General features: G+C 46.7%; 1 protein-coding gene across 2 annotated transcripts in view; it reads left to right on the top strand.

Annotated features, from left to right (window-relative positions):
* Stau1 (staufen double-stranded RNA binding protein 1) overlaps window positions 1–22,925 on the top strand; it is a 38,304-nt gene that overhangs the window by 12,003 nt on the left and 3,376 nt on the right. The window contains exons 2-8 of one of the 2 annotated variants that reach the window (XM_013116676.3): window positions 10,676–10,814; window positions 11,741–11,906; window positions 15,144–15,242; window positions 18,825–19,055; window positions 20,626–20,769; window positions 21,653–21,799; window positions 22,717–22,792. In XM_013116676.3, coding sequence (XP_012972130.1) covers window positions 10,735–10,814; window positions 11,741–11,906; window positions 15,144–15,242; window positions 18,825–19,055; window positions 20,626–20,769; window positions 21,653–21,799; window positions 22,717–22,792 — 943 coding nt within the window. In that variant the 5' untranslated portion in view covers window positions 10,676–10,734. Of the gene's footprint in view, window positions 1–10,675; window positions 10,815–11,740; window positions 11,907–15,143; window positions 15,243–18,824; window positions 19,056–20,625; window positions 20,770–21,652; window positions 21,800–22,716; window positions 22,793–22,925 lie in introns of those variants that run through there. The other variant, XM_021229733.1, reaches the window with a different exon arrangement.

Genomic DNA, 22,925 nt, shown 5'->3' with positions numbered 1-22,925 from the left:
TGCACGCCTTTAATCCCAGCACTCAGGAGGCAGAGGCAGGCGGATCTCTGTGAGTTGGAGGACAGCCTGGTCTACAGAGTGAGTTCCAGTACAGCCTCCAAAATAATATAGAGAAACTCTGTCTCCAAAAACCAAAAAAAAAAAAAAAAAAAGAAAAGAAGAAAATAATTTTGTGGTTGGAGGTTACCACAACATGAAGAACTGTATTAAAGGGTCCCAATCTGCTTAGAGGTAGAGAACCACTGCTCTAGACCCTAGGAAGATTTTTGTTTGTTTGTTTGTTTGTTTGTACAAGGCCACCCAGCAGCTACACTTTCATGCAGAAGAATCCTCCCATGCCTACTTAACTCTGGTAAATATGATAAGGGACTATATTCAAGGCTTGAATTGTATGCAGAAATCCTGAGCAGGTGTTTGCAGGCATCAATTGTAGATAGTTTTGTTGTCAAGTGAATGAGAGTGGCACTCTTGAATCTAAATTCTCCTACCCTTTCTTTGTTTCTCTTGGGTACCAAGTACATAATGGAGTTTTTATTTTTCAAGACAGGGTTTCTCTGTAGCTTTGGAGCCTCTCCTGGCATTCAATCTGTAGACCAGGCAGGCCTGGAACTTAGAACTCCACCTGCCTCTGCCTCCCGAGTGCTGGGATTAAAGGTGTATGCCACCACTGACTGACTAATAGTGGAATGTTTTATAGTTGGTTGGTTATATTTCTTTCTTGTGCAATTATGTATGTATCTAAGTCTGTGATGGAACACTGGCTTGACATTGATCTTAAAGCAGTCTTTTTGGGAATTATCGTGTAGGATGCTAATGGCTGACACACATCTGTGCTCATGACTTTCCTTGCTACTGGTGTTTGGGTGATACTGGAGTCTGGTTTGTTTCTTGGGAAGGGAGGGTAGAGCAACACTGAGAGGTGAGTTTCACTCTTAGGAAACAACTGAATTGCAGTTAGAAAAAAGATGTCTCAGATAAGGGTCCTAGGCTGGAGTGATAGTGGTTAAGAGTTCTTCCTGCCGGGTGATGTTGGTACTTGCCTTTAATCCCAACACTAGGGAGGCAGAGGCAGAGGCAGGTGGTTCTCTGTGAGTTTGAGGCCAGCCTGGTCTACTAAGCCAGTTCCAGGACAGCAAAGGTTACTTCAGAAACCTTGTCTCCGAAAAAAAAAAAAAAGAAATTCTTCCAATGCTTGCGGAGGACCTGAATTTAGTTCCTAGCATCCCAGCTTGGTTGTTCACTACCTGCAATCCTAGATCCAGAGGATCTGATGCCTTCATGATCACCTGCACTCAGATGTGTGCGCGCACAGACACACACACACACACACACACACACACACACACCCCGCACACACCCCGCACACACCCCCCCACACCCCCCCACACCGCACACACACACACACACACACACCGCACACATACCCCGCACACACACACACACCGCACACACACCCCGCACACACACACACACCCCCCGCACACACACACCCCGCACACACACACACCCACACACACACATACACACACACACACACATACACACACACACACCCCGCACACATCCCCCCCCCCGCACACACCCAGGTAATTTTTTAAGGGCCTGTCTGAGCTTGGCTCCACATGCATGATTCCTAGAACTGGAGAGGTAAAGGCAGGAAGATTGCCACGAGACCAGCCTGGACTAGGTATTGAGTCCTGTTTAAAAAAACAAACAAACAAACAAAAAACCAAACCAATACAAAAATTGTATTTGAAAGTCAGTAAGACTAGTGGCTATTGCAGATAATTCTGGCGGCTTCTTCTGACCTGCTCCTTGTGTATTAAATGGTTCCTGTTTGCTCAGTGTCATCAGGTGAGCCTGGATTTACTGCTGAGTGAGGAACACATTTACACCTAGCCACTTTTTTTTTTAAAAGATTTATTTATTATGTATACAGTGTTCTGCCTGCATGTATTCCTGCAGGCCAGAAGATCTCATTACAGATGTGGTTGCTGGGAATTGAACTCAGGTCCTCTGGAAGAGTAGCCAGTGCTCTTAGCCTGTGAGTCATCTCTCCAGCCCACACCTAGCCACTTTATCGCACATCGTGTGCAATAAAAAAAAAAAGGTTTTTGTGAGGTCTACACGCTCATGTTCCTTTCTCCACATCCAGGAAATGTGCTTACACTTGAAAAGTGATATTTGTCAATCAAGGTGTGTGTTTGTATATGTATGTGTATATAATTTTATTTATTTATTTTTAGACAAGACCTCATTGTGTAGTCCAGGTTGTCATCAAATGTGTTTCTTGTCTCAGCTGAGTGCTGAGATTATGGATGTGTGTCATTTTTCTCAGACTATATGAGACTTTTTTTGTTCATTTATTTTTTTGAGACAGTCTCTCTCCGTAGCCCTGGCTGGCCTCAATCAGAGATGTGTTTGCATCTGCCACCCCAGTGCTTGGATTAAAGGTGTGTGCCACCACGCCTGGCAGCTTTTATGATGCTCTGTGTCAGCAAGCTGATGTGAGTGAGGCCCCTGTGCTCTGCAGGTGCAGATCTGTAGAAAGAAGCCGTGAAGCTCCTCCGTGACGTCACGTTCCTCTGTGCTGAGGTGCTTGTGTGTCAGTAATGTCAGCCTGAAAGGAAGACAAGCGTGTCCTTCAGTGGACCATGCAGGAGAGTGGAGGCGTCCAGTGAGGCCTGAGGATGCTGCTGCTCAAAGCTTTCTATGAGTGACAGACAGTTTGATCTTTCACGTACCTGGTAGGAAACAACTCTGAAGGGCAGGTTTAAAGGGAGTCGGTTTCCGTGGAGGTTTCAGCTGCAGCAGTGGAGATGCTAAAAAACAGCAGTTGGAGTTCTGTGGTCCCCAGGACTGCTTGAACTTGACACACATGCCAGTACTGGAGAGCTTTGTTCTCTGAGTGACTGACTACACCGTGTATTTTCCCCTTTCACAACTGTGATGTTTGTACTGGTGCTCCTGGTTCCTCTGCCCTCTAGATATATAAGGCCCTTTTGCATTAATTGAGTGTAATAACCCAAAATACCCAACCATTGCCTGGAGGAACAGAATCATTTTCTCTTGACAACTAGTGTCAAGGCTTAACCATGATACCCAGGGCTACGTTAGCAAGTAATTAAAGAGTGACAACTGAGAATTGCTTGGTGTCTTTTTTTTTCCTTCTTTTTTTGGTTTTTCGAGACAGGGTTTCTCTGTATTGCTTTGGAGGCTGTCCTGGAACTAGCTCTTGTAGACCAGGCTGGCCTCAGACTCACAGAGATCTGCCTGCCTCTGCCTCCTGAGTGCTGGGATTAAAGGCATGAGCCACCAATGCCTGGTGCTTGGTGTCTTCTATTATTTTAATTTTTTATTCTTTTTGCCTGGCTCTAGGACTAAATCTAGAGCTTTCTGTATGCTCAGCAAGTGCATCTTCACCAGCCTCCACCCCAGCCTCTTGCCTGGTGAGTTTTAGTGTGGCTTACATGGGAGTTTAAAGCTTATCAGGTATTGTATATTATGTTTTAATTGCCCCCTCTCCCATTTGTCATGGAGGGGCAGTGGTGGCCAGGCCAGAGCTTAACACTTGTCTTCCTCTTGTAATATACCCATTCATTCATTCATTCATTCACTCATTCATCGAGGCAGGCTCTTTTTTTTGAATCTGGAAGTTGCTGATTTGACTAGACCGTCTGGCCTGCAAACCTCAGGGTTCCTCCTCCTGCTTTTGCCTCCCCAGCACTGAATGAATGGCTGTGTTCTGTCACTGCTCTTTAACTTTTGTGAGTGCTGGGAATCAAATTCAGGTCCTCATGTTTGCATGGCGAATACTACTCACTGAGTCACCTATACTTTTTTTCTCTCCAATTTTTAGCTACTTATTTCAACCAGCTGTTAGCTCTTTGAGGTGTATTTGGGACTAGAATTTTGGGGGCAGTCTCATTGAAAGCCTGTTTCATTCTGAGGTTCTAAAATCTGGAAATGTCAGTGGGCCTGCTTTATATAGTGGGAGCTGAAAAGGATTCCTTTGGGCCCCACCCTTTCTACTTTTAGGCATTCGTTCAGCCTTAAGTTCTGCTACAGGTTGGAGTGATCCTGCCTGGTCTACAGACTGAATTCCAGTATAGCCAGTACTATTTCACAGAGAAACCCTCGAAAAATCAACCAAGCAAACAAACAATTTGAGAGTAGAGAAATCCTATGCACACTTATGGCCATTTTTCAAAAAGTAGAGAAGTTTTAGGGGAGATAAAAGTACTTTAAATAAAAACGCAAAAATGAAGACTAAAAATTTTATTTTCTAGTATTTTATGGAAACAGGCAACCAGGCAGGCCTCCAGCATATACTAGCTAACCATTCATTCCCTGGCAGAGTAACCCCACAATGATTTTTACCACCAGGCCTCTCCCACCAATAAGACAGAGCAAGCAAATTACTAGGCGCAAACCCCCAAAGAAGTGCCACAGTGACTAGCTTGAATGGCCTCACTTGCCTCAGCCCCCAGGGTCATGTTGCGCCTTCTTGTTTGCTTTGGGAGTGGAACAAAAAACAGAGGTACCCATCCAAGCTGCAGACCTGTTCTGAGCAGACAAGCTGCCAGGGTGGACGAGCAGGCCAGCAAGGATACAGAAATCAGCGTTTTCTTTCAGCTGCCAATGAGAAAGCTCCCTCTCTCTCCCTGGCGCACTCCTCCCTGTCTTCCTAAAGGCTGCTTCACTCACTGACAGCAGCCAATCAGTTTACTCCTAACTTCAAACACAAGCCAGAGGTCACAGGCAGAAAAGAAATAAAACAAAGCCCATTCCAGCAGGTTTGAGACCAGAGGCCTTTACCTTGTCCTGTAAATACTAAGCACCACACATTGCCGATTCTCCTTGCAAAGTGACCACATATACATGGACGGGAATGGCAATCCTCTTAAACCACTGCAGGAAATGCAGCCAGAACGAGGCAGCACGTGGAGGAGTGCAGACTTTAACTGATCAGCGAAGCTACCTGCTGCATGGGCGTTTCTTGTAACTGAGGTGATGCCTGGATTGACTGAATTTCAGCAATTACTTTCCCCCTGTATAATTTAGCTTTTTAGTTTCTTTCCCTGGCTACTTTCATGTAGAACTTTCATAGCACTGACTTAGCGGCACTGAAAACAGCCTGCAAGCTGTTCATGTTTGTGAGAGTGGCCATGTCTCATGCTGAAGTAGAGATTCAGATTGTATCTGCCGCTCTCTCTGGGGCCAGACACTGAACAAGGACCAGTGTCTTCGTCCAGTCTTTGCTAGCTCTAACCTGCCGTTAGACCTGCTCCAGCACAGCTGCAGATCACTTCATAGCTGCAAGGAGGGCCCAGTGTGAATGCCTCCTTTCTTGCCCCTTCTCTGCCAATTTCCCTTCTGACCAGTAGCTTCCAGAGGTGGTGCGGGGATGGTCTGCTTTACCTTTAGGAAGCAGAAGGAAGTGTTGCTCTCTGTACTTCTGTGTCCGGATGGGCAACCCTGGTTGGATAGGATAGACAGACATGTAACTGCTCCCACCCAAACCTTCTCTGTTTTAGAGTCTTAGCAGCTGGCAGAAAGAAATGAGCAGGAAATACCACTTGGGATGGTCATTGTTCTATCAAAGTTCTGCCCTTCGAATGACTTCACAGAAATGACGAGGAACTCTTTTCTGTCTGAGTCCTTTTTCGGTGCATCAGCAAGGTTTTATACCAAGTAAGGGTGGCCAGATTAACTACAAGACCAGAGTCATTAGCATTCATTAATTTTTTTTGAAAATTTTCATTTATTTATTTGAGACAGGATTTCTCTGTATAGCCCTGGCTGTCCTGGAACTTGCTCTATATACCAGGCTGGGCTCAAACTCAGAATCCGCCCACCTCTGCTTCCTGAGTGCAGAAATTAAAGGCATATACCATTATTGCACAGCAAAAAAAATTCATATTTTATTTGTTTACATGTGTTTATGTGTGTGAATGTATATTGTGGCATGCATTTGGCGGTCAGAGGGTAACTTGGTGTGTTAATTTGGCTTACTATTGCTGTGATGAAATACCATGACCAGTGTGGTACACACCTTTAATCCCAGCATTCAAGAGGCAGAGGCAGGTGAATCTCTGGGAATTCGAAACCCTGTCTCAAAAAAAAAAAATCTGTCCTTTAAGAAAATATTGTTTTCTTGCTTTGTCAAGACAGGGTTTCTCTGTGTAACAGTCCTAGCTGTCCTGCAACTCACTGTTTCAATAAATGACATCCCTAGCTCCTGTTCTGGCTTTTGGAAGACATAATAATCACTTTCCTAGGTTACTTGGCTACAGGTGGTTCGGGAATGATTCTGGCTGTGTCTTCTCTAAGTATACACTCCCAGTATGCTTTGCAGTTTTCCATCCCTGGGAGACTAGATGTCATACTGCTGCTGATGTCCTTGAATTTGTTTACTTTTCAGTCCCAAGGGGAAAAATCCAAATTTGCCTTGTGAATGAGTCAGCTGTCAGCAGGGTTCAGCCTGAGTCAAGTTTGTGCCTGAGCAAGACCTAGCTCTGGGGTAAATGACTACTGTCCATCTTTCCCTGATGGCTTGTATAGAGAAGGCTTTCTGGTTTTTATACTGCTGAACATGGAACTGTGGCTCAGAACACACATTTTTAAACTGGTAAGAATAAGGATACAACCGCACAGGTTTTATTTTTATTTCTTTTTGTCTTTTGAGTCAAGGGTTCTCTGTGTGGCCTTGGCTGTCCTCTGCACCAGGCTTGTCATGAACTCCCTGATCGACTGCCTCTGCCTCCCAAATGTGTACCACCACACCTGGCTCACGAGAATTGCTTCTGCTTTTACCCTTGGAGAATGATCAAGAAAAGACCTGCTTTCTTTGGAATATTTGGCTTTTAACACGCCAAGTCACAGCTGGACGTTGGTGGCGCACACCTCCAATCCCAGCACTCACGAGGCAGAGACAGGCGAGGTGGATCTCTGTGAGTTCGAGGTTAGCCTGGTCTACAGAGCGAGTTCCAGGACAACCTCCAAAGCAATAGAGAGAAACCCTGTCTTGAAAAACCAAATCAAAAAACAAACAAACAAAACCCTCCAAGTCACTTAGATTGTATAGGGTTTGGAGTGGGCAGTCCCCAAGTGCTATGATTGATTTCCCCTGTGTTCGAGGCTCTGGGAGCTCTTGCTTCCCCAGCCTCTTTCCTGCTTGTTTGCATGTGGACAGGGTTAGGAGAGGAGGTAGGAAGAGTGAGGCCGCTTGTCAGTCTGGGTAAGGGGCTGATATTTAATATATATATTTTTTTCGTTTTATGGGTTTTGTTTTTGTTTTTCATGACAGGGTTTTTTTTTTTTTTTTTTTTTTTTTTGGTTTTACGAGACAGGGTTTCTCTGTATTGTTTTGGAGGCTGTCGGTCCATGACAGGGTTTTTCTGTTTAACAAGTAACCTTAACTGTCCTGGAACTAGCTCTGTAGACCAGGCTGGCCTCAAACTCACAGAGAGAGATCTGCCTACCTCTGCCTCCTGAGTGCTGGGATTAACGGCGTGTGTCACCACTGCCTGGCACATTTAGTATTTTTATGTGTGTATGTGTACATGCTGGAGTTTATGTGCACCTGTGGAGGCCAGAGGGCATGCATGGGTTACAGACAGTTGTGAGCTTCCTAATAGGAGTTCTAAGAACTGAATCTAGGTTTTTCACATGAGCATCGTGTGCTCTTAATCTGAGCTATCTCCAGTCCCTTGCGTTAATTGTCACCGAGTTCAATTTATTTGGTATCTGATAAAAGTAATTAGGAGCTAGAGTGATAGCTCAGTAGTTAAGAGCAGTCACTGTTCTTCCAGGGGACACGGGCTGAGTTCCCAGCACCTTATGGCAGCTCTCTACTGTTTGTAACTCCAGTTAGGGGAATCCTACACATTCTTTGGGTACCAGGCACACATGTGGAATGCATGCATTCAAAACACCCATACACATAAAATAGACATCAGTATCTATAAACAAGCATAATTTATTTGAAGTGTCTCTTTGTGTTGGTGCCTGGACAATATAGTGAGTCTGTCTCAAAACAAGGAAAAGTGAAGAAATACCTTTCTACAGTGGTTAGCAGCCCTTTTAAGCCATAATCATTAACAGTGCCCAAGGTCCAAGTGGGGCAGCCGTGAGCAGCAGCCACTCACCTGAGCTCTGGAGGTACATTTGTGCTGTTCTCAGTGTAGCTGATAATTGGAGAGACCTGGGAAGCTGCAGGGAATAGTTTTTAAAACTGTAGTACACAGCTGCTACCACAGCTGGGGAAGAAATGAATTTCCTCAAAGCACAAGAAGGGAGGAATCTGGCAGTTTGTCTGGGCCAAGACAGTCTCCTTTCAGAAGTGTGTTGATGTTGCCCAGGATAGGGTGGTGGCTTCCTAAGCATAGGTCTTACGCTGCGAGTGACAGATGCCTCCTCATCATCCCAATCTGCAGTCCCTGACTGGGTGGTCTCAGGGGAGTCATGGGGAGATACTGTTTTTAAGATTGAGGAAAAACACGATGAAAATACCTTTTCCCTGGGTGAGGCTGTGTAGCTTGTCAAGAGCATAGGTTTTTAGTAGAATCATGTCAAGTTAGTATGGCAGTATTGTTTATAACCTGTCAATCAGCAGTGTTGTTTCTATGTCTGCTGCTGATTAACAAGGGTGAGAAAATATTGCCTGCATGCAAGCTAGTAGGTCATAGTGCTTCAGATAAGGGCCCAAAGCAAATTAGGAACCTAGGGATATGTTTGGGAGGCACTTGCTGGAGGCCATCACTGATGGGTTCTAGATACAGTCGTCCCTCCCTCCCTCTGTCTCTGTCTCTCTCTGTCTCTCTGTCTCTCTCTGTCTCTGTCTCTGTCTCTCTCTCTCTCTCACACACACACACAAAATTCTGTTAATGAGGAATAATAACTCATTTGACCTTCTGATTGTGCAAGCCCATTGATATTCTTTTTTTGAGCCAGGATTTCTTAGTAGGTATGGAGCTAGTCCTCGAATTCACTCTGTAGACCAGGCTGGCCTCTAACTCATAGAGATCTGTCTGCCTCTGTCTCCTGAGTGCTGGGATTAAAGGTGTGTGCCACTACCCAGCTTCTTCTTTTTTTTTTTTAAAGATTATTTATTTTTATGTGTATTGCTGTTTTTGCCTGAATGTATGTCTGTGCACTTGGTGCTTTTAGAGGCCAGAAGAGGGTGTTAGATTCCCTGAAACTGGAGTTAGAAGTAGCTGTGAGCTACTATGTGGTGCTGGGAACTGAATCTGGGTCCTCTGGAAGCCAGTGCTCTTAACCACTAGACCATCTCTTCAGTCCCTAAACTTAGGTTTTCATGGATATCAGTCAAGTTTGCTATTGCTAGTGCTGTTCTGTATTTGTTGTATCTGTTTGTTTTTGAGATAGGCAGCTCAGGCTTGTCTCAAATTTACAATCCTGCCTTAGCCTTCCTAGTGCTGAGATTATAGGCCCATATCACTAGACCTAGTGAAAGTGTTTGTTTGTTTGTTTTAAAGATTTGTTTATTATTGTGTATGTGTGTGGGTATTTGTATGACAGTGCTATGTGGAGGTGAGGGACAACTTGCTATCATTGCTTTTCATTTACCATTAGAGTCCCTAGGATTGTATTTAGATCTTCAAGTTTGGCAACAAGTTCCTTAACCTACTGTGTCATCTCCAAAGTCTGAAAGGGATTTTTTTTTACTTTTATTAATTGATTTATGTGTATAGGTGTTTTACCTGCATACCACTGTTGCTTGGTAATTCCAGAGGCCAGCAGAGGGTGTTCGATCCTTTGGGACTGGAGTTTCAGAATTATGAGACCGCTTGTGGGTGCAAAGAATTAACCCTGGGTCCTGGAAGGGCAGCTAGTGCTTTTGATGGCTGAGCATCGAGAAGCCCACTCCCACTCACAGTGTCATTTTAAAATGTGGGTTGTGCGATGACAGTAACCTTTTCAGGCTGTTTTAATGGTTTGTGAAAATTTATGAATTGTGTGATCTATGAGAGCAAATTGAAAGGTGAGTGGTGTGTTTCTTGTTTCTGTGAGAGTGAGTGTATGTGCACATGCATGTGGATTGTGTGCTATGTGTGGAATTCAGAAGTTAGCATCAGGCGGTTTCTCATGTCACCTTCTGTCTATTTCTTAAGAGATGGGACTTATCCCTAAAATCCCCAGCTCATGTTCTCAGCTAGGTTGGAAACCAGCAGTCCTATCAGAGCTGGGGTTACAGGATGGGTGGGAGCCAGGCTTATTATGTCAGTGCATGGATCTGAACTGGTCTTACGATTGGACCACAGTGCTCTTAGTGCTCAGCCCCATCTCTAACCTGAGTCTGTATTTTCTCATGTCAATGATTTTGAGGTAAAAGCTCCCTCTTGATGTACATGAAAACAAAACTGGGTTTCCTGTCATCTGTGACAGTAGTGCAGCCGCACTGTAATGTCAAGCACACACATCTGGATGTCCTCCAGTCCTTATTTGCCTTCTCCAGACTATCCGCTTGCCTCACGCTTCCCAGGTTTTTCCTGTGGTTCTGTGCAGTGTGTGGGTTTGGGTTTCCTGATGGGTGTCCAGGGGGTAGCTAGCGTACTTGGCTCTTAGCAGTACATTCTCTGGGTTTGACTTACAGCCATGCTTCATATTGTCCATGTCCTGAAACTGTTCTTGGTGTGATTTTGTGTTGCAGAAAGTATAGCTCCTACCACTGAGCTCAATGCACTTTGTGTGAAACTGGAAAGAAAACCAATGTATAAGCCCGTGGACCCCCACTCTCGGATGCAGTCCACCTACGGCTATGGCATGCGCGGAGGTGCCTATCCCCCCAGGTATGTGCTTGGGTGGAAATAGCTGGGTTTTTACCTAAAGTGATGCCTGTAAATTGTGACATGAGTCAGGATTTGGTTTGACTGAGGCCTATCACCTGGGTTGAGGTGTGCCTTTCGTGCTGCTTGGCAACCTGTTTAAGCCACTGCCTTTGCGGAGGGTCTGAGCAGGTTCCTTGGGAGCTACTGCGCTCACCCACTGTCCGGCCACTTTTTTCCCTTTGCTTCTGGGGACCCTGCAGCCAGCTTGTGAGTATGGGAGGGTTTCTATTGGCTCTTTTCTACTTGTGTGCTTTGTAGACTACTAAGACTTAGCAACACGGAGAAGTGCCAGAACCTAGTGTGGTTGCAGAGGGCCTGTAATCCCAGCGCTCAGGAGGTGGAGGCAGAAATATCTGCTGCAGAACAGCCAGGCCAGCTGCTGCATGAGAGCCTGTCAGGAGTGAGATGTTAGTGACATCAGTGATGGAAGGAGCTGTTTTCCTCCCTTCTAACTGACGAGGGGTGGGGGGAGGCCAAGCCTCTAAACTGTGGACTTGAAGTGGAAGGAAGCAGACTCTTGGACTTGGTGCTGCTGCGATGTCAGACATGAGGTCCCTTTCTAAAAGCTTTCATCAAGTGCAGACTGAAGTCTCGGGAGTAAAGGGAGATAGGTTTGCCTGAGCTAGCACCCAGTCCATCCTGGATCCTGTCAGCACAGCCTAGCGTGGAGAGTCAATGCACACCATTTGTCAGCTGTGAGCTTTTGTACTTGCAGCAGCTGCAGTTCAGTGTAAGCTTTGAGGCAGCCTCCATTGTGCTGAGCAGGAGGTGTTTCTAGCTAGGAACACAGTGATGAGACCATAGTATCAGAGTTGTGAGATTTGCTGAGGAAGGCATAGGTGACTTACCACCTGGAGGGAGACTCAAGCCTCACCCTGTGTTTGTAGGTACTTTTACCCATTTCCAGTTCCGCCGTTACTCTACCAAGTTGAGCTTTCTGTGGGAGGACAGCAGTTTAACGGGAAAGGAAAGATGAGACAAGCTGTGAGACACGACGCCACTGCCAGGGCACTGAGGACTCTGCAGAGTGAGCCTCCACCGGAGAGGCTGGAGGTAGGTGGACGCAGGCCCGGACACACCCACACCACTGCGGATGCAGCCTGTAGTTACTGGTTGAGAGCCATTAAGATTCTGTGGCCTGGAGAGCAAGTGTCTCCTAATGTCTTAGCAGAAAGACTGAGCAGCCTTTCCTTTCTTCCTATTCTGGCAGCGTGAGTGACAAGCACATGGCGGGGTGTGCTGGGAGGGTGGGGACCCTCTCAATGCCGACACCCATGCTGCTGGAGTTGCTGATGTTATCTCGCGTGCGTGCGTGCGTGGTGTCGCCCCCCCTTCTTTCATTGTGTAGCTCTGGCTGGTCAGAACTGGCAATGTTAGATTGAGCTGGGCTCTGCCTGCCTCTGCGTCCTGAGTGAGCCACCACACTCAACTAGAATCCACTGATGTGGCTAAGAGAATTTTGTAGAAATACCTGCTGTCTTTGCTAGTATACTATCCCAGAACATGGTGCATGTTTTTGCTTCCTGCAGCTTGGGCAGGACTAGGTGTGGCAGCTTGTGTGCTCTGTGTATGTGTAGTTCTGGCTAAGGAAGCTCACCAGGACTTGGGAGGGCCTAGTGGCAAAATGCCTCCCTCTGGTTCCTATTTAGTTTCCCTCTGCAGGGACTGTTTGCATTTCCTCACAGTTTGGTGACTAATGTCTGAAGAGTGTCTTTGGGCTAGAGAGATGGCTCAGTGGTTAAGAGCATTGATTGATCTTCCAGAGAACCCAGGTTCAGCTCCCAGCACCCACATGGTGGCTCACAGCTGTCTGTAACTTCAGTTCTGGGAGATCCCATACTCTCACAGACGTACATACAGGCAAAATACCAGTGCACATAAACTAAAAATGAACTAAGAAACAAAATAATAGAATGAGCATCCTCAAAGATAGGAAATGGAGACTGGTTCTTTTTGTTTTGTTCTGTTTTTTGAGACAGGGTTTTTCTGTGTAGCTTTGGAACCTGTCCTGAAACTCACTCTGTAGAGATCTGCTTGCCTCTGCCTCTTGAATGCTGGGATTAAAGCATGTGCCACCACCACATGACTGGGAGACTCTTTTTTTTTTGGTTTTTCGAGACAGGGTTTCTCTGTAGCTTTGAAGGCTGTCCTGGAACTCCCTCTGTAGACCAGGCTGGCCTCGAACTCACAGAGATCCGCCTGCCTCTGCCTCCCGAGTGCTGGGATTAAAGGCGTGGGCCACCAACGCCCGGCTGGGAGACTCATTTTTAAGGCCCATTCCCAGCAATCACAGCCTGGCTTCTGCCATATTTTATAATGTAGGCAGGCCCAGAGCCAAAGGAGGAGACAGGAGGCTCACGTTTTATATTGTTTTTATTAAAGATCACATTAGACAAACTCATCAGCTTAACTCTTGTACATGTATAATCCAACTGCTTCTAGGGCATTCGAAGTGTGGAGAAGTGGCTTCTGGAAGAGAGGAGTATTTATGGACTTGGGGCCTTCCTTTGTCTTGTTTTCCTGTTGCTGAAGGTTAATGCTGATCAAACACTGAGCTATTAGCTTGGCTGTGATTTAAAACTACCATGATAGGATTTTTTTTTATAGTCTTTATCTGTCCTGGAACTCCGAGATCCACCTGCCTCTGCCTCCTGAGTGCTGGGATTAAAGGTGTGTGCCACCGCCGGCCAGCTGAAGAGTAATTTTTTTTTTTAAAGATTTTAGACTTTATTTATTATGTATACAACAGTCTGCTTCCATGTATATCTGCACACCAGAAGAGGGCACCAGATCTCATAACAGATGGTTGTGAGCCACTATGTGGTTGCTGGGAATTAGACTCAGGACCTCTGGACAAATAGTGCTCTTAACCTCTGAGCCATCTCTCCATCCCTGAAGAGTAATTCTTAAATTGTCTGTCAGTAGCTGCTTGACCATGCCAGTGAGAGACTGTCTCAAAGCTGGGTGGGGTCTGAGGATGACATCTGAGGTGGTCTGGCTCCCTCACACACAGTTAAATTTCAAACCAAACATTTTAGATCTTCAGCTTGTAGGAAGACAGGCTTTAAGAAGCAGACACAAGGGCCAGAGAGTCGTGTGTCCCTCTGCTCCCAGCTGAGGAGGCTGAAGCAGGAGTGTCCCTTGAATCCCAGCGTTTTTGTACAGCTTGGGCAATATGCAAGCTCCTGAGGAAAAGCAGGCCAGGCTCTTCGTGTTCTAGAGTAAGGCGCCGTCAGAGCACTGGGCACACGATGCTGACAGGGCTGCAGTGCAAGGAGTCCTGCTTGTGGATCTGGAATAAAGAGATGCGCTGTTCTGGAGTGTGCCTACATGGTGTCTGTGGGTTAGTGCCAGGAGCTCTGCTTATCTCATCTCACTGGACCTTCCTGGCTTTCCTGCGAGCGCTCTTGTGGCTGGGTCTGCTTGATGAGCTAAGCGACAGCAAAGCCTGGCTAGCCCTGCCATGCCTTTTGCACGTTCAGCCAGGAGTCCTGTTAGGGCTAATCCTGGAAACAGAAGTTGATAAATTTAACAAAAGAAAGCAGCCAGCAGCTCTGGCCAGGTCCAGGTCTGTTGGTGCTGTTTCGGACTAGCCCCTCCAGAGTGTCTGCTGAACTCTGTAGAACCCATGTTATCAGCTCGAAGAGAGGTGGCCTGGGCCCCTGACCCCTCCTGGCAGGAGGACTGGTGAACGTTGGTACCAAGGTGGACTTTACCCTGGTTTAGCAAACTTTATTGATTTGTGCCTTGGCTTTTTGCCCGCTGCACTGTGTGAGCCAGGGCTTTGGGCATTCTGTTCCACTGTGTTATTTACAAACATGGTTTCCAGGATCTCGGTAGTGTGCCTGTGCACCTGCCCCAAGAGGGATTTGTCTCCCACTGCCTCTGGCTCATGGACTTAGCCAGAAGCACTGCTGCCTTCCACAGCACCACCAGGCTTGTTGTACCCCAAGGTACTGTTGTGGTTTATTACACTGGGTTTACTAGCTGTATTTGGACAGTATTTGACATGAGGCTTAAGATTCAATTCCATGTGGCCTCCATTTCCAGTCCATTGTTAACTCTGTAGAGCTGAGGCTCAGTGACTGTAGTTGGCTTGACCGAAAGTTGGCTTTTTTTTTTTTTCTTTTAATCTTTCGACACTGTAGTCCTGGCTGTCCTGAAACTTACTCTGTAGACTAGGCTGGCCTCGAACTCAAACTCCTCCTTCTGACTCCTGAATGCTCAGATTAAAAGTGTGTATCACCATTCCTGGCTCCTTAGAGTTGACTCATAACAATTCTTCTGTAGATGAATGGAAGAGAATTAGAAGAAGAAAACCTCAATAAATCAGAAATAAGTCAAGTGTTTGAGATTGCACTGAAGCGGAATTTGCCTGTGAATTTTGAGGTAAGCCTATTTCACATGTACAACATGGTTTTTACCAAATTCTGTCAGGATTCGTAATGGGATCAACTGTCTCCTAAATATTAGAGTAGTACTCATATGGTCTTCATACTGATGGCCCAGACATTCTGCTCAGGAGAGCAGGAGTTACTGTGTCCTTCTGCAGGTCCATACGCTGAAGTGTCTGTGGGTGTCTTTGAACCGAGGGAAGGGAAGGGAACTGTACCTTGATTCTTGATTGTCTTCACAACTGTACCATGGTTCGCAGGTCCTGTCCCTTCCCTTGCTCTGGGAAGCAACTTCACCTCCCAGACATTATGTCTCTCTTTAGGTGTGGGATCAGTCAGACTTGCTGTGTGACAGATACCCAAGAGGAACAGTCTGGAGAAAGACTGAATGGTTTTATTTTTTGTGACAGCGTTTCTCTGTTTAACAGTTCTGGCTGTCCTAGAGCTTGCTTTATAGACCAGGCTGGTGTCAAACCCACAGAGATTTACCTTCCTCTGCCTTCTGAGTGCTGGGGTTAAAGGTGTGGGGCACCACCACCTTACGAGATCGGATGTTCTAAAAAAAGTAATGAGTTGTTGCTCAAAATGGAAAATAAAGTATATTTTAGTATATTTCTGTTTCAGACTAGTTCTAATACAGTAGCAAAGAGGAGGAGACTTTTTTATTTTGTATGTTTGTTTGATTGATTTTGTTTTTGTTTTTCGAGGCAGGGTTTCTCTGTGTAGTTTTGGAGGCTGTCCTGGAACTCACCCTGTAGATCAGGCTGGCCTCAGAGAGATCCACCTGCCTCTGCTTCCCGAGTTCTGGGGTTAAAGTTGTGTGCCACCACTGCCAGGCTGAGGGAAATGACCCCTTGTGATAGATAGGCACTGGCTTCAAGAGTTCTGAGGAACGCTGCCTTTTGGCTAACCACCAGAACTTGGGGAAATGGCATTTCCTTTGTACCTGATAGGTAGTGAGCACCTTTAACCACTAAAGTGCTTTGCCAGACCCCCAAAACCTAAACTTTGTTGTTGTGTTTTTGCTTTTAATGAATTCTGCGTGTGAATAAGTGTGCCACAAGCACATATGTGGGGGTCAGAGGACAACTTTGTGGAGGCAGCTTTCACCCCCTTGAGTCCTGTGATCAAACACAGGTCCTCATACTTGCCCAGCAAATGCTTTATCCACCGAGCAATCTCATTGGCCCACCTTCTTTTTCCAAAGCAAGGTCTCTCTCTCTCTCTTTTTTTTTTAAAGATTTATTTATTTATTACATATACAGTGTTCTGCCTACATGCCAGAAGAGGACACCAGATTGAATTGTAGATGGTTGTGAGCCACCATGTGGTTGCTGGGAATTGAATTCAGGACTCCTGGAAGAGCAGTCAGTGCTCTTAGCCTCTGAGCCATCTCTCCAGGCCCCCCAAAGCAAGGTCTCTTTTTTTTTTTTTTTTAAAGATTTTATTTATTTATTACATATACACCAGATTGAATTGTAGATGGTTGTCAGCCACCATGTGGTTGCTGGAAATTGAACTCAAGACCTCTGGAAGAGCAGTCAGTGCTCTTAACCTCTGAGCCATCTCTCCAGCCCAAGCAAGGTCTCTTAATGGTATCTCTGGGTCCAGTTTAGCTAGGCAGGCTGGCTGGTGAGCCCTGTGATTCTGACTTCACCTTCCTTTACTGTGATCGGAAGTGTCACACACCCTGCTTTTCTGTCTGAGTGCTGGGTCAGACACAGATCTCCTTGGCCTCTGGCATTTGTTTCCCATGTGAAGCTGTTATCTTGTAGAATATTTTAATTCTGCATTCATAGTGATCCCCTTATTTTATTTCATGAAATGCATGTCTTCTCCTTCATCTCATAGCCAGGTTGGGTGACTGTCTTATGGCCTGGTGGTGCCCACTTTCCCACCATGGGGCAAAGGTGGGGTGGAGAACTGTTCTTGCCTCCTAGACCAGCCTGTGTGAGGACTGCCCCGTTCCCTGCTTTAGAAAGCAGAGCCTCCTGTCTTCTGTTGGAGGCACCATGTGGCTGGTGGGGGGGGGGCTGTTACGCAGAACGGCAGGGCTAGTTGCTAGGTGGGAGCCGCATCCCAAACTCCCTGAGCTATCCCTGTAGAAAAAAAAAAAAACATGCCCTGTCTTCGGGATAGTAAGGCATGAGAATGCAGCTGTAGACAGGAGGAGCAGGGTGTCTGGTTTCCCAAATCCCTCCTCAGGATCAGCCCTGGATTCCTGAATAGCTTGTCAGCCACCTGCAGTAGTCACTTCCCTGAGTCTCAGCGCTTTTTGTGGCCTTTTATTGTGGTGGCATCTGGGGATTAGATTACTTCCCTCCCTGCTCCAGGTCACACTTGCTTTTAGGAATAGGTAGCATTCCAGAGACATGTCAGACAGCCACCAAAGAGAAATCACCAGTGTTCCCTCTAGTGGTGTCCTGTACGACTTTTGTCTTTTTGTGATAAACAAAACACCATAACCAAGGCAAGAAGAGCTTGTTTCAAATTAGCTTCCAGAGGAGTAGGAGTCCATCATGGCAGTGAGTGAGTGGATGCGGCTGACAGCAGGAGCCGAGAGCGCCTGTCTCCTTCACTCACCAGAGAGAACTGGAGGCTCTGTGTGTGTTCACAGTGACGGATGTCCACAGTTCCCCCCTGACCTCCCCAGGCGGTGCCACCAGCTGGGGGCCAAGTGTGTTCTAGCGATTTTCATTGAAATCAGCACTCGTGGTAATGTGGAACCATTGTGGCTCCTCTGTAGATGGTGTCATTGAAGGATTTCTGCGGAGTAAATGTCTAGTCAGACAGGTCACAGCCACATCCACGGGTAGATTGAGCAGGGCCTGCCTTTTCTGTTGCATGTGGCAGATTGCCTGGTCCATGCTGGATTCTCAGGAAGGATTGTTAAATACATGAACATAGCAGTTAATTTCCAGTCAGGTTTTGTATAGAGAGAGGCCAGGTGGGCTCTGGGCTCAGAGTGACCAGCAGCATTTGTATTTGATCTGAGAGTGTGAGCACCTCCGCTCTCCACCTCCCCGCTATCTCCTTGACAAACTGTGTTTCCTGGACAGTTTTTTCAACTTTGTTTTCATGTGCTTGGTGTGTTGGAAGGCTAGTTGAGTGGCTCCCGTTCTGAGGGACTAGATTCAGGATGTGCATCTTTTGGTAGGGTCCTCAGAGCACCCTGCAATGCCACTGTCTGGGATGGGGAGTTGTTTGTGCCACTTTGCGTAGGGCTCTGCGTTGGTATGGCTCTACAGTGCATATATATGATCCTCACAGGGAGTCTCTCTTCCCTTGTGATGCAGGACCTTTTTGGGAGACTTCTGAAACTTGTACCCTTGTTCCTTGAGTCTGGTAATTAGTGAGATTTACCAGTGTCATCTGTGGAGGTGGGAGTCACTTGACAGTTGGCTGAATTTCCAAGCCTCTTCTCTACTGTAAATAAAACCTTTCCTCTCCCCTTTGATACTCTGCACCTGTGTTTGCAGATGGTTCTTAGACCCCTCCACATGCATTTCTTTGAAGCAAGTGTGCCAAGCAGTGTGCCTTATCACTTTTAACAAGTGTCTGTCACGCTTTCACTCAGTCTTTCCCTCTGACACAGGTGGCCCGGGAGAGTGGCCCACCCCACATGAAGAACTTTGTGACCAGGGTTTCAGTCGGGGAGTTTGTAGGGGAAGGAGAAGGGAAAAGCAAGAAGATCTCCAAGAAGAATGCGGCAAGGGCCGTGCTGGAGCAGCTGAGGAGGCTGCCGCCTCTGCCTGCTGTGGAGCGAGTGAAACCCAGAATCAAGAAGAAGACTCAGCCCACGTGTAAGGTGAGTGCCTGTATGACAGGACGGCAGTGCCACAGTGCGTGGGGTAGAAGCCTGGCTGCTGCCCAGCACCACAGGGACAGTGGACGCTTTACAGGCCCTACGTGTGAGCTGCAGGTTAAGAAAAGATCAGGCCACTGAGTGGGTTCGGAAGAAACACATCCAAGTGTCAGGCTCCTGGGGGGGGCATCATAGCCGTCAGTCTCTGGAATGGGTGGGGCTGTATGGCCACCTGTGGATTGCTGTCTTGAGCCACCTCTAGCTCAGGGCTCAAGGTGGAAGTGGCACACACAGGGCTGGGTATTAGGTAGCAGAGCCCACGAAAGATTTTGGGATGTTTGAATAAAACTTAATGGATGTATAAAAAAATTGACCTGGTGGGCAGAGGTGGTGCACGCCTTTAATCCCAGCACTTGGGAGGCAGAGGCAGGTGGATCTCTGTGAATGCCAGGACAGCCAGGCCTGTTACACAGAGAAACCCTGTCTTGAAAAACCACCACCAACAAAAAACCTCATTGACCCACGAGGGCTGTAGCAGAGGACCTGGGTTCATTCAGTTCCTAGCACCCCACATGGTGGCTCACAACTATCTGTAAGCCCAGTTCTAGGGGATCTGACCCCTTCTTACCTCCATGGGCACCAGGCACAGATGTGCTAATACACGCAGACAAAACACTCATATATAAAAGTAAACAGATCTTTGTTAAAAATAACAAGTAATCTTGATCCCTTTTCAGCACCAGAAAGGGACTGGACTTGGGCCATCCGCTCCTTATTTTCCTAAATTTCAACATGCCTCTGCCACTTTATCTTTTTATTTGCTGTGTCACATCACTTAAGTCATCTGACGAGTGTTCTGGTGGAGGGAGTCTCCAGTGTGTCAGGCTTGTGAGCATCCTTTCCCAGGCCTCAGCTGGAGGGTGTTTCATTCATAATTCTGTTTTGTTTCGCAGTCCTGGCCTGGGGATTTGAATGAGGTTTGCCTCAGGTTTGCTGGCCATGTCTTCTACTAATGAGCTGCATCTTCACATTAAGGGCTGGCAAAAGCTTTAAGTGGTTTCTGGGTTTTAGTGATTGGGTCCCCTTGCAGAGTCAGCCAACCACGGCTGATGACCCTGACTTCATTTACCCTTTTTGTCAGTCTTGACCAGTGTGGTCCAACAGCCCTTTATATGACAATCTCAGTATGTTAATGTCCCCAGTCATGAGGAGCCATCTTTAGCATGCAAGGAATGGCAGAGGACACTTGCAAACACTGCATATTGTGTAAGGGATTAGGGCATGCACAGGTTTGGTTGTCTTTGGAGGATCCTGGAAGAATTCCTTGGAGATACAGGGGAAGTTTTAGCATTGGTTATGTATGTATATCTGCCTCTTCATTTACTGTGAAGACATTGCTTTGGCGCTTTCCCTTTACAGGGAAATGCTGAGGGCCTTTTCTAAGACAGTAATCATCTCAGCATGATCATAAAGCGCGTTCAGTTTTTAAAAGGTTTGATTCTGAGCCCTTACACCAGCACTAAGTTTCTTGTCTCCTGTCATCTGTGACGTCTCTGCACTGTTTGCTCTCCAGCTACAGACAGCCCCGGATTATGGCCAGGGGATGAATCCTATTAGCAGACTGGCACAGATCCAGCAGGCCAAAAAGGAAAAGGAGCCAGAGTACATGCTCCTCACAGAGCGAGGCCTGCCACGCCGTAGGGAGTTTGTGATGCAGGTGAGTTGGTGCACCAGCAGGCAGCCCTTCCCCAGCCATATCAGTCCCTGATGGTCCACTGGTCATTAAGGTGAGGCAGGGTTGCAGTTCACTGGGTGGTTTATGCATTTACTCTCAGTACTGTTGAGGCAGAGGCAAGAGGTAGGAGTATCCCTCTGAGTTTGAGGCCAGCCTGGTCTACATATTGAGACTGCTTAAAACCCAAACGCAGAAGCAAAGGCAAGAAAACAAGGTCTGTTTTCAAAGAGGAAGTTGGACCTGCAATTTGCCTAGGCCAGGGAAGGAGTCCTGTTAACCCTTTCAGTGTTTTGGCACAGATTTTGATTTTAGCAGCCAGACACCTGTGGTCAGAATAGTTTTAATGGAGTATGCTGGAACTTGTCCAACATTCAGCCCTCAGTAGAGTGGTATGGGAGCAGGCATCACTGTGGTTAGATCTCTGTGTTTATAACTATGTTGATGGAAAAGATTGTGGCACACATTTTCCATACAATATTCTTTTTTTTTAAAGATTTATTTATTTGTTACATATACAGTGCTCTGCCTACATACCAGAGAGGAGAGCACCAGTTAGAATTATAGATGGTTGTGAGCCACCATGTGGTTGCTGGGAATTGAACTCAGGACCCCTGGAAGAGCAGTCAGCACTCTTAACCTCTGAGCCACCTCTCCAGCCCCCCCATACAATATTCTTTATTGTAGATTTTAAACATTTCTAACTTGAATGTGGCCTTCACAGCAATAGTTTCAGAATTGGCTGCACAAAACACGTTTTACTATACCGTTTAGCAAAGTCATCCCCGTGGCCTTTTGGCAGCATACCAACCAACCAGTTCCTGTTGTGTCTAAGAAGGCTCAGTCACAGCTCTGTTATTTTTTGCAGGTAAAGGTTGGGAATCACACTGCAGAAGGAGCAGGTACCAATAAGAAGGTGGCCAAGCGCAATGCTGCTGAGAACATGCTGGAGATCTTGGGGTTCAAAGTTCCCCAGGCGCAGCCTGCCAAACCAGCACTCAAATCAGAAGAGAAGGTGACTGCTGGGACTCTCACTGCCAGGTGGCCTAGCTCCCTGCATGGGCAAGCCTGGGGCAAGGCTTCATCTTCCCTGCAGTAAGCAGCCTGCCCCCTGGGGTTCGTCCACTTGATAGTGTTTGCAGGAGGGAAGTTTCCTGTCCAGTTCACCGTGTCCCACGAGTGGTTTGGTTAAATCCGTTTAGTGTCACTGTGGGCTGGATGTGCATTTCTGCAGGATGTCCTGTTCTCTCCTGATGGGTAGTTGGGATTGGAATGAACGGCTACCATCTGTGCTTCAAAGCTTTCTGGGACAAGATAGCATTGTTAATGAAAGGTCAAATCGATATAGTTCAGATTGAGAATTCTCCTGTAAATTCTTAGTTGAATATTAATCTTCAGAATGTCAGCAAGACTCCAAGAGAATATCAGCCACTATTCCTGCTCCAGCTGTTGGGGTACACTAATGTAGGACTGAGCTCCTGAGCTCTGCCATTTCATGACTAAGAAACAGCTCTCACTGTGCCTGCAAACTCAGTACCTGGGACCCAGACATTCTGTATGGAGTTTGTATAAACCAGAATTTGGCTTTCAGGTTTCCTATTCGAAAACCCCGTAGAGTATTTGTGAGCGTCCTTGCCTTGTGTCTGATGGTTATGCACTGAATGCCTATGTGTCCTTTGTGGAAGCATTTCTGGATGTTAGTGCTACGTAATGTTGTAAGGCACCCTCAGCACCAGTGCAGAACCCTATTCTCCCACTGGACTGAGCACTTTCAAACCAGCGTTTCCTGGTCCTTGGCACAGAGCCAGCTCTGCATTCATGATCTGCTCCATGTAACAGGCATGAGAGCTGGTGTGGTGTGGTGGGGGTGGTGATCGAATGCATCTAGACCCCAGCGCTTGTCCATGCTCACTGCCATTTTTCTTTCTTAAGACCCCAGTAAAGAAACCAGGAGACGGAAGGAAAGTAACGTTTTTTGAACCTAGCCTTGGGGATGAAAATGCAACTAGTAAGTGTGACCCTCTTGATCCAGTATGGTCTGGGTTTGCATGGTTCTTATGTGACTGAAGCACCAGTAGTTACCGCCTTTCTAGAGCTTGTATGTGCTGGGATAGTGAGAGAGTGGCACTGTAGCTTCTTGG

Source organism: Mesocricetus auratus, unplaced genomic scaffold, assembly GCF_017639785.1.
Source record: "Mesocricetus auratus isolate SY011 unplaced genomic scaffold, BCM_Maur_2.0 Super-Scaffold_100028, whole genome shotgun sequence".
NCBI classification, from domain to species: domain Eukaryota; kingdom Metazoa; phylum Chordata; class Mammalia; order Rodentia; family Cricetidae; genus Mesocricetus; species Mesocricetus auratus.
The sequence above is the reverse complement of the archived record's forward strand: the minus strand, read 5'-3'. Positions and strand labels throughout refer to the sequence as shown.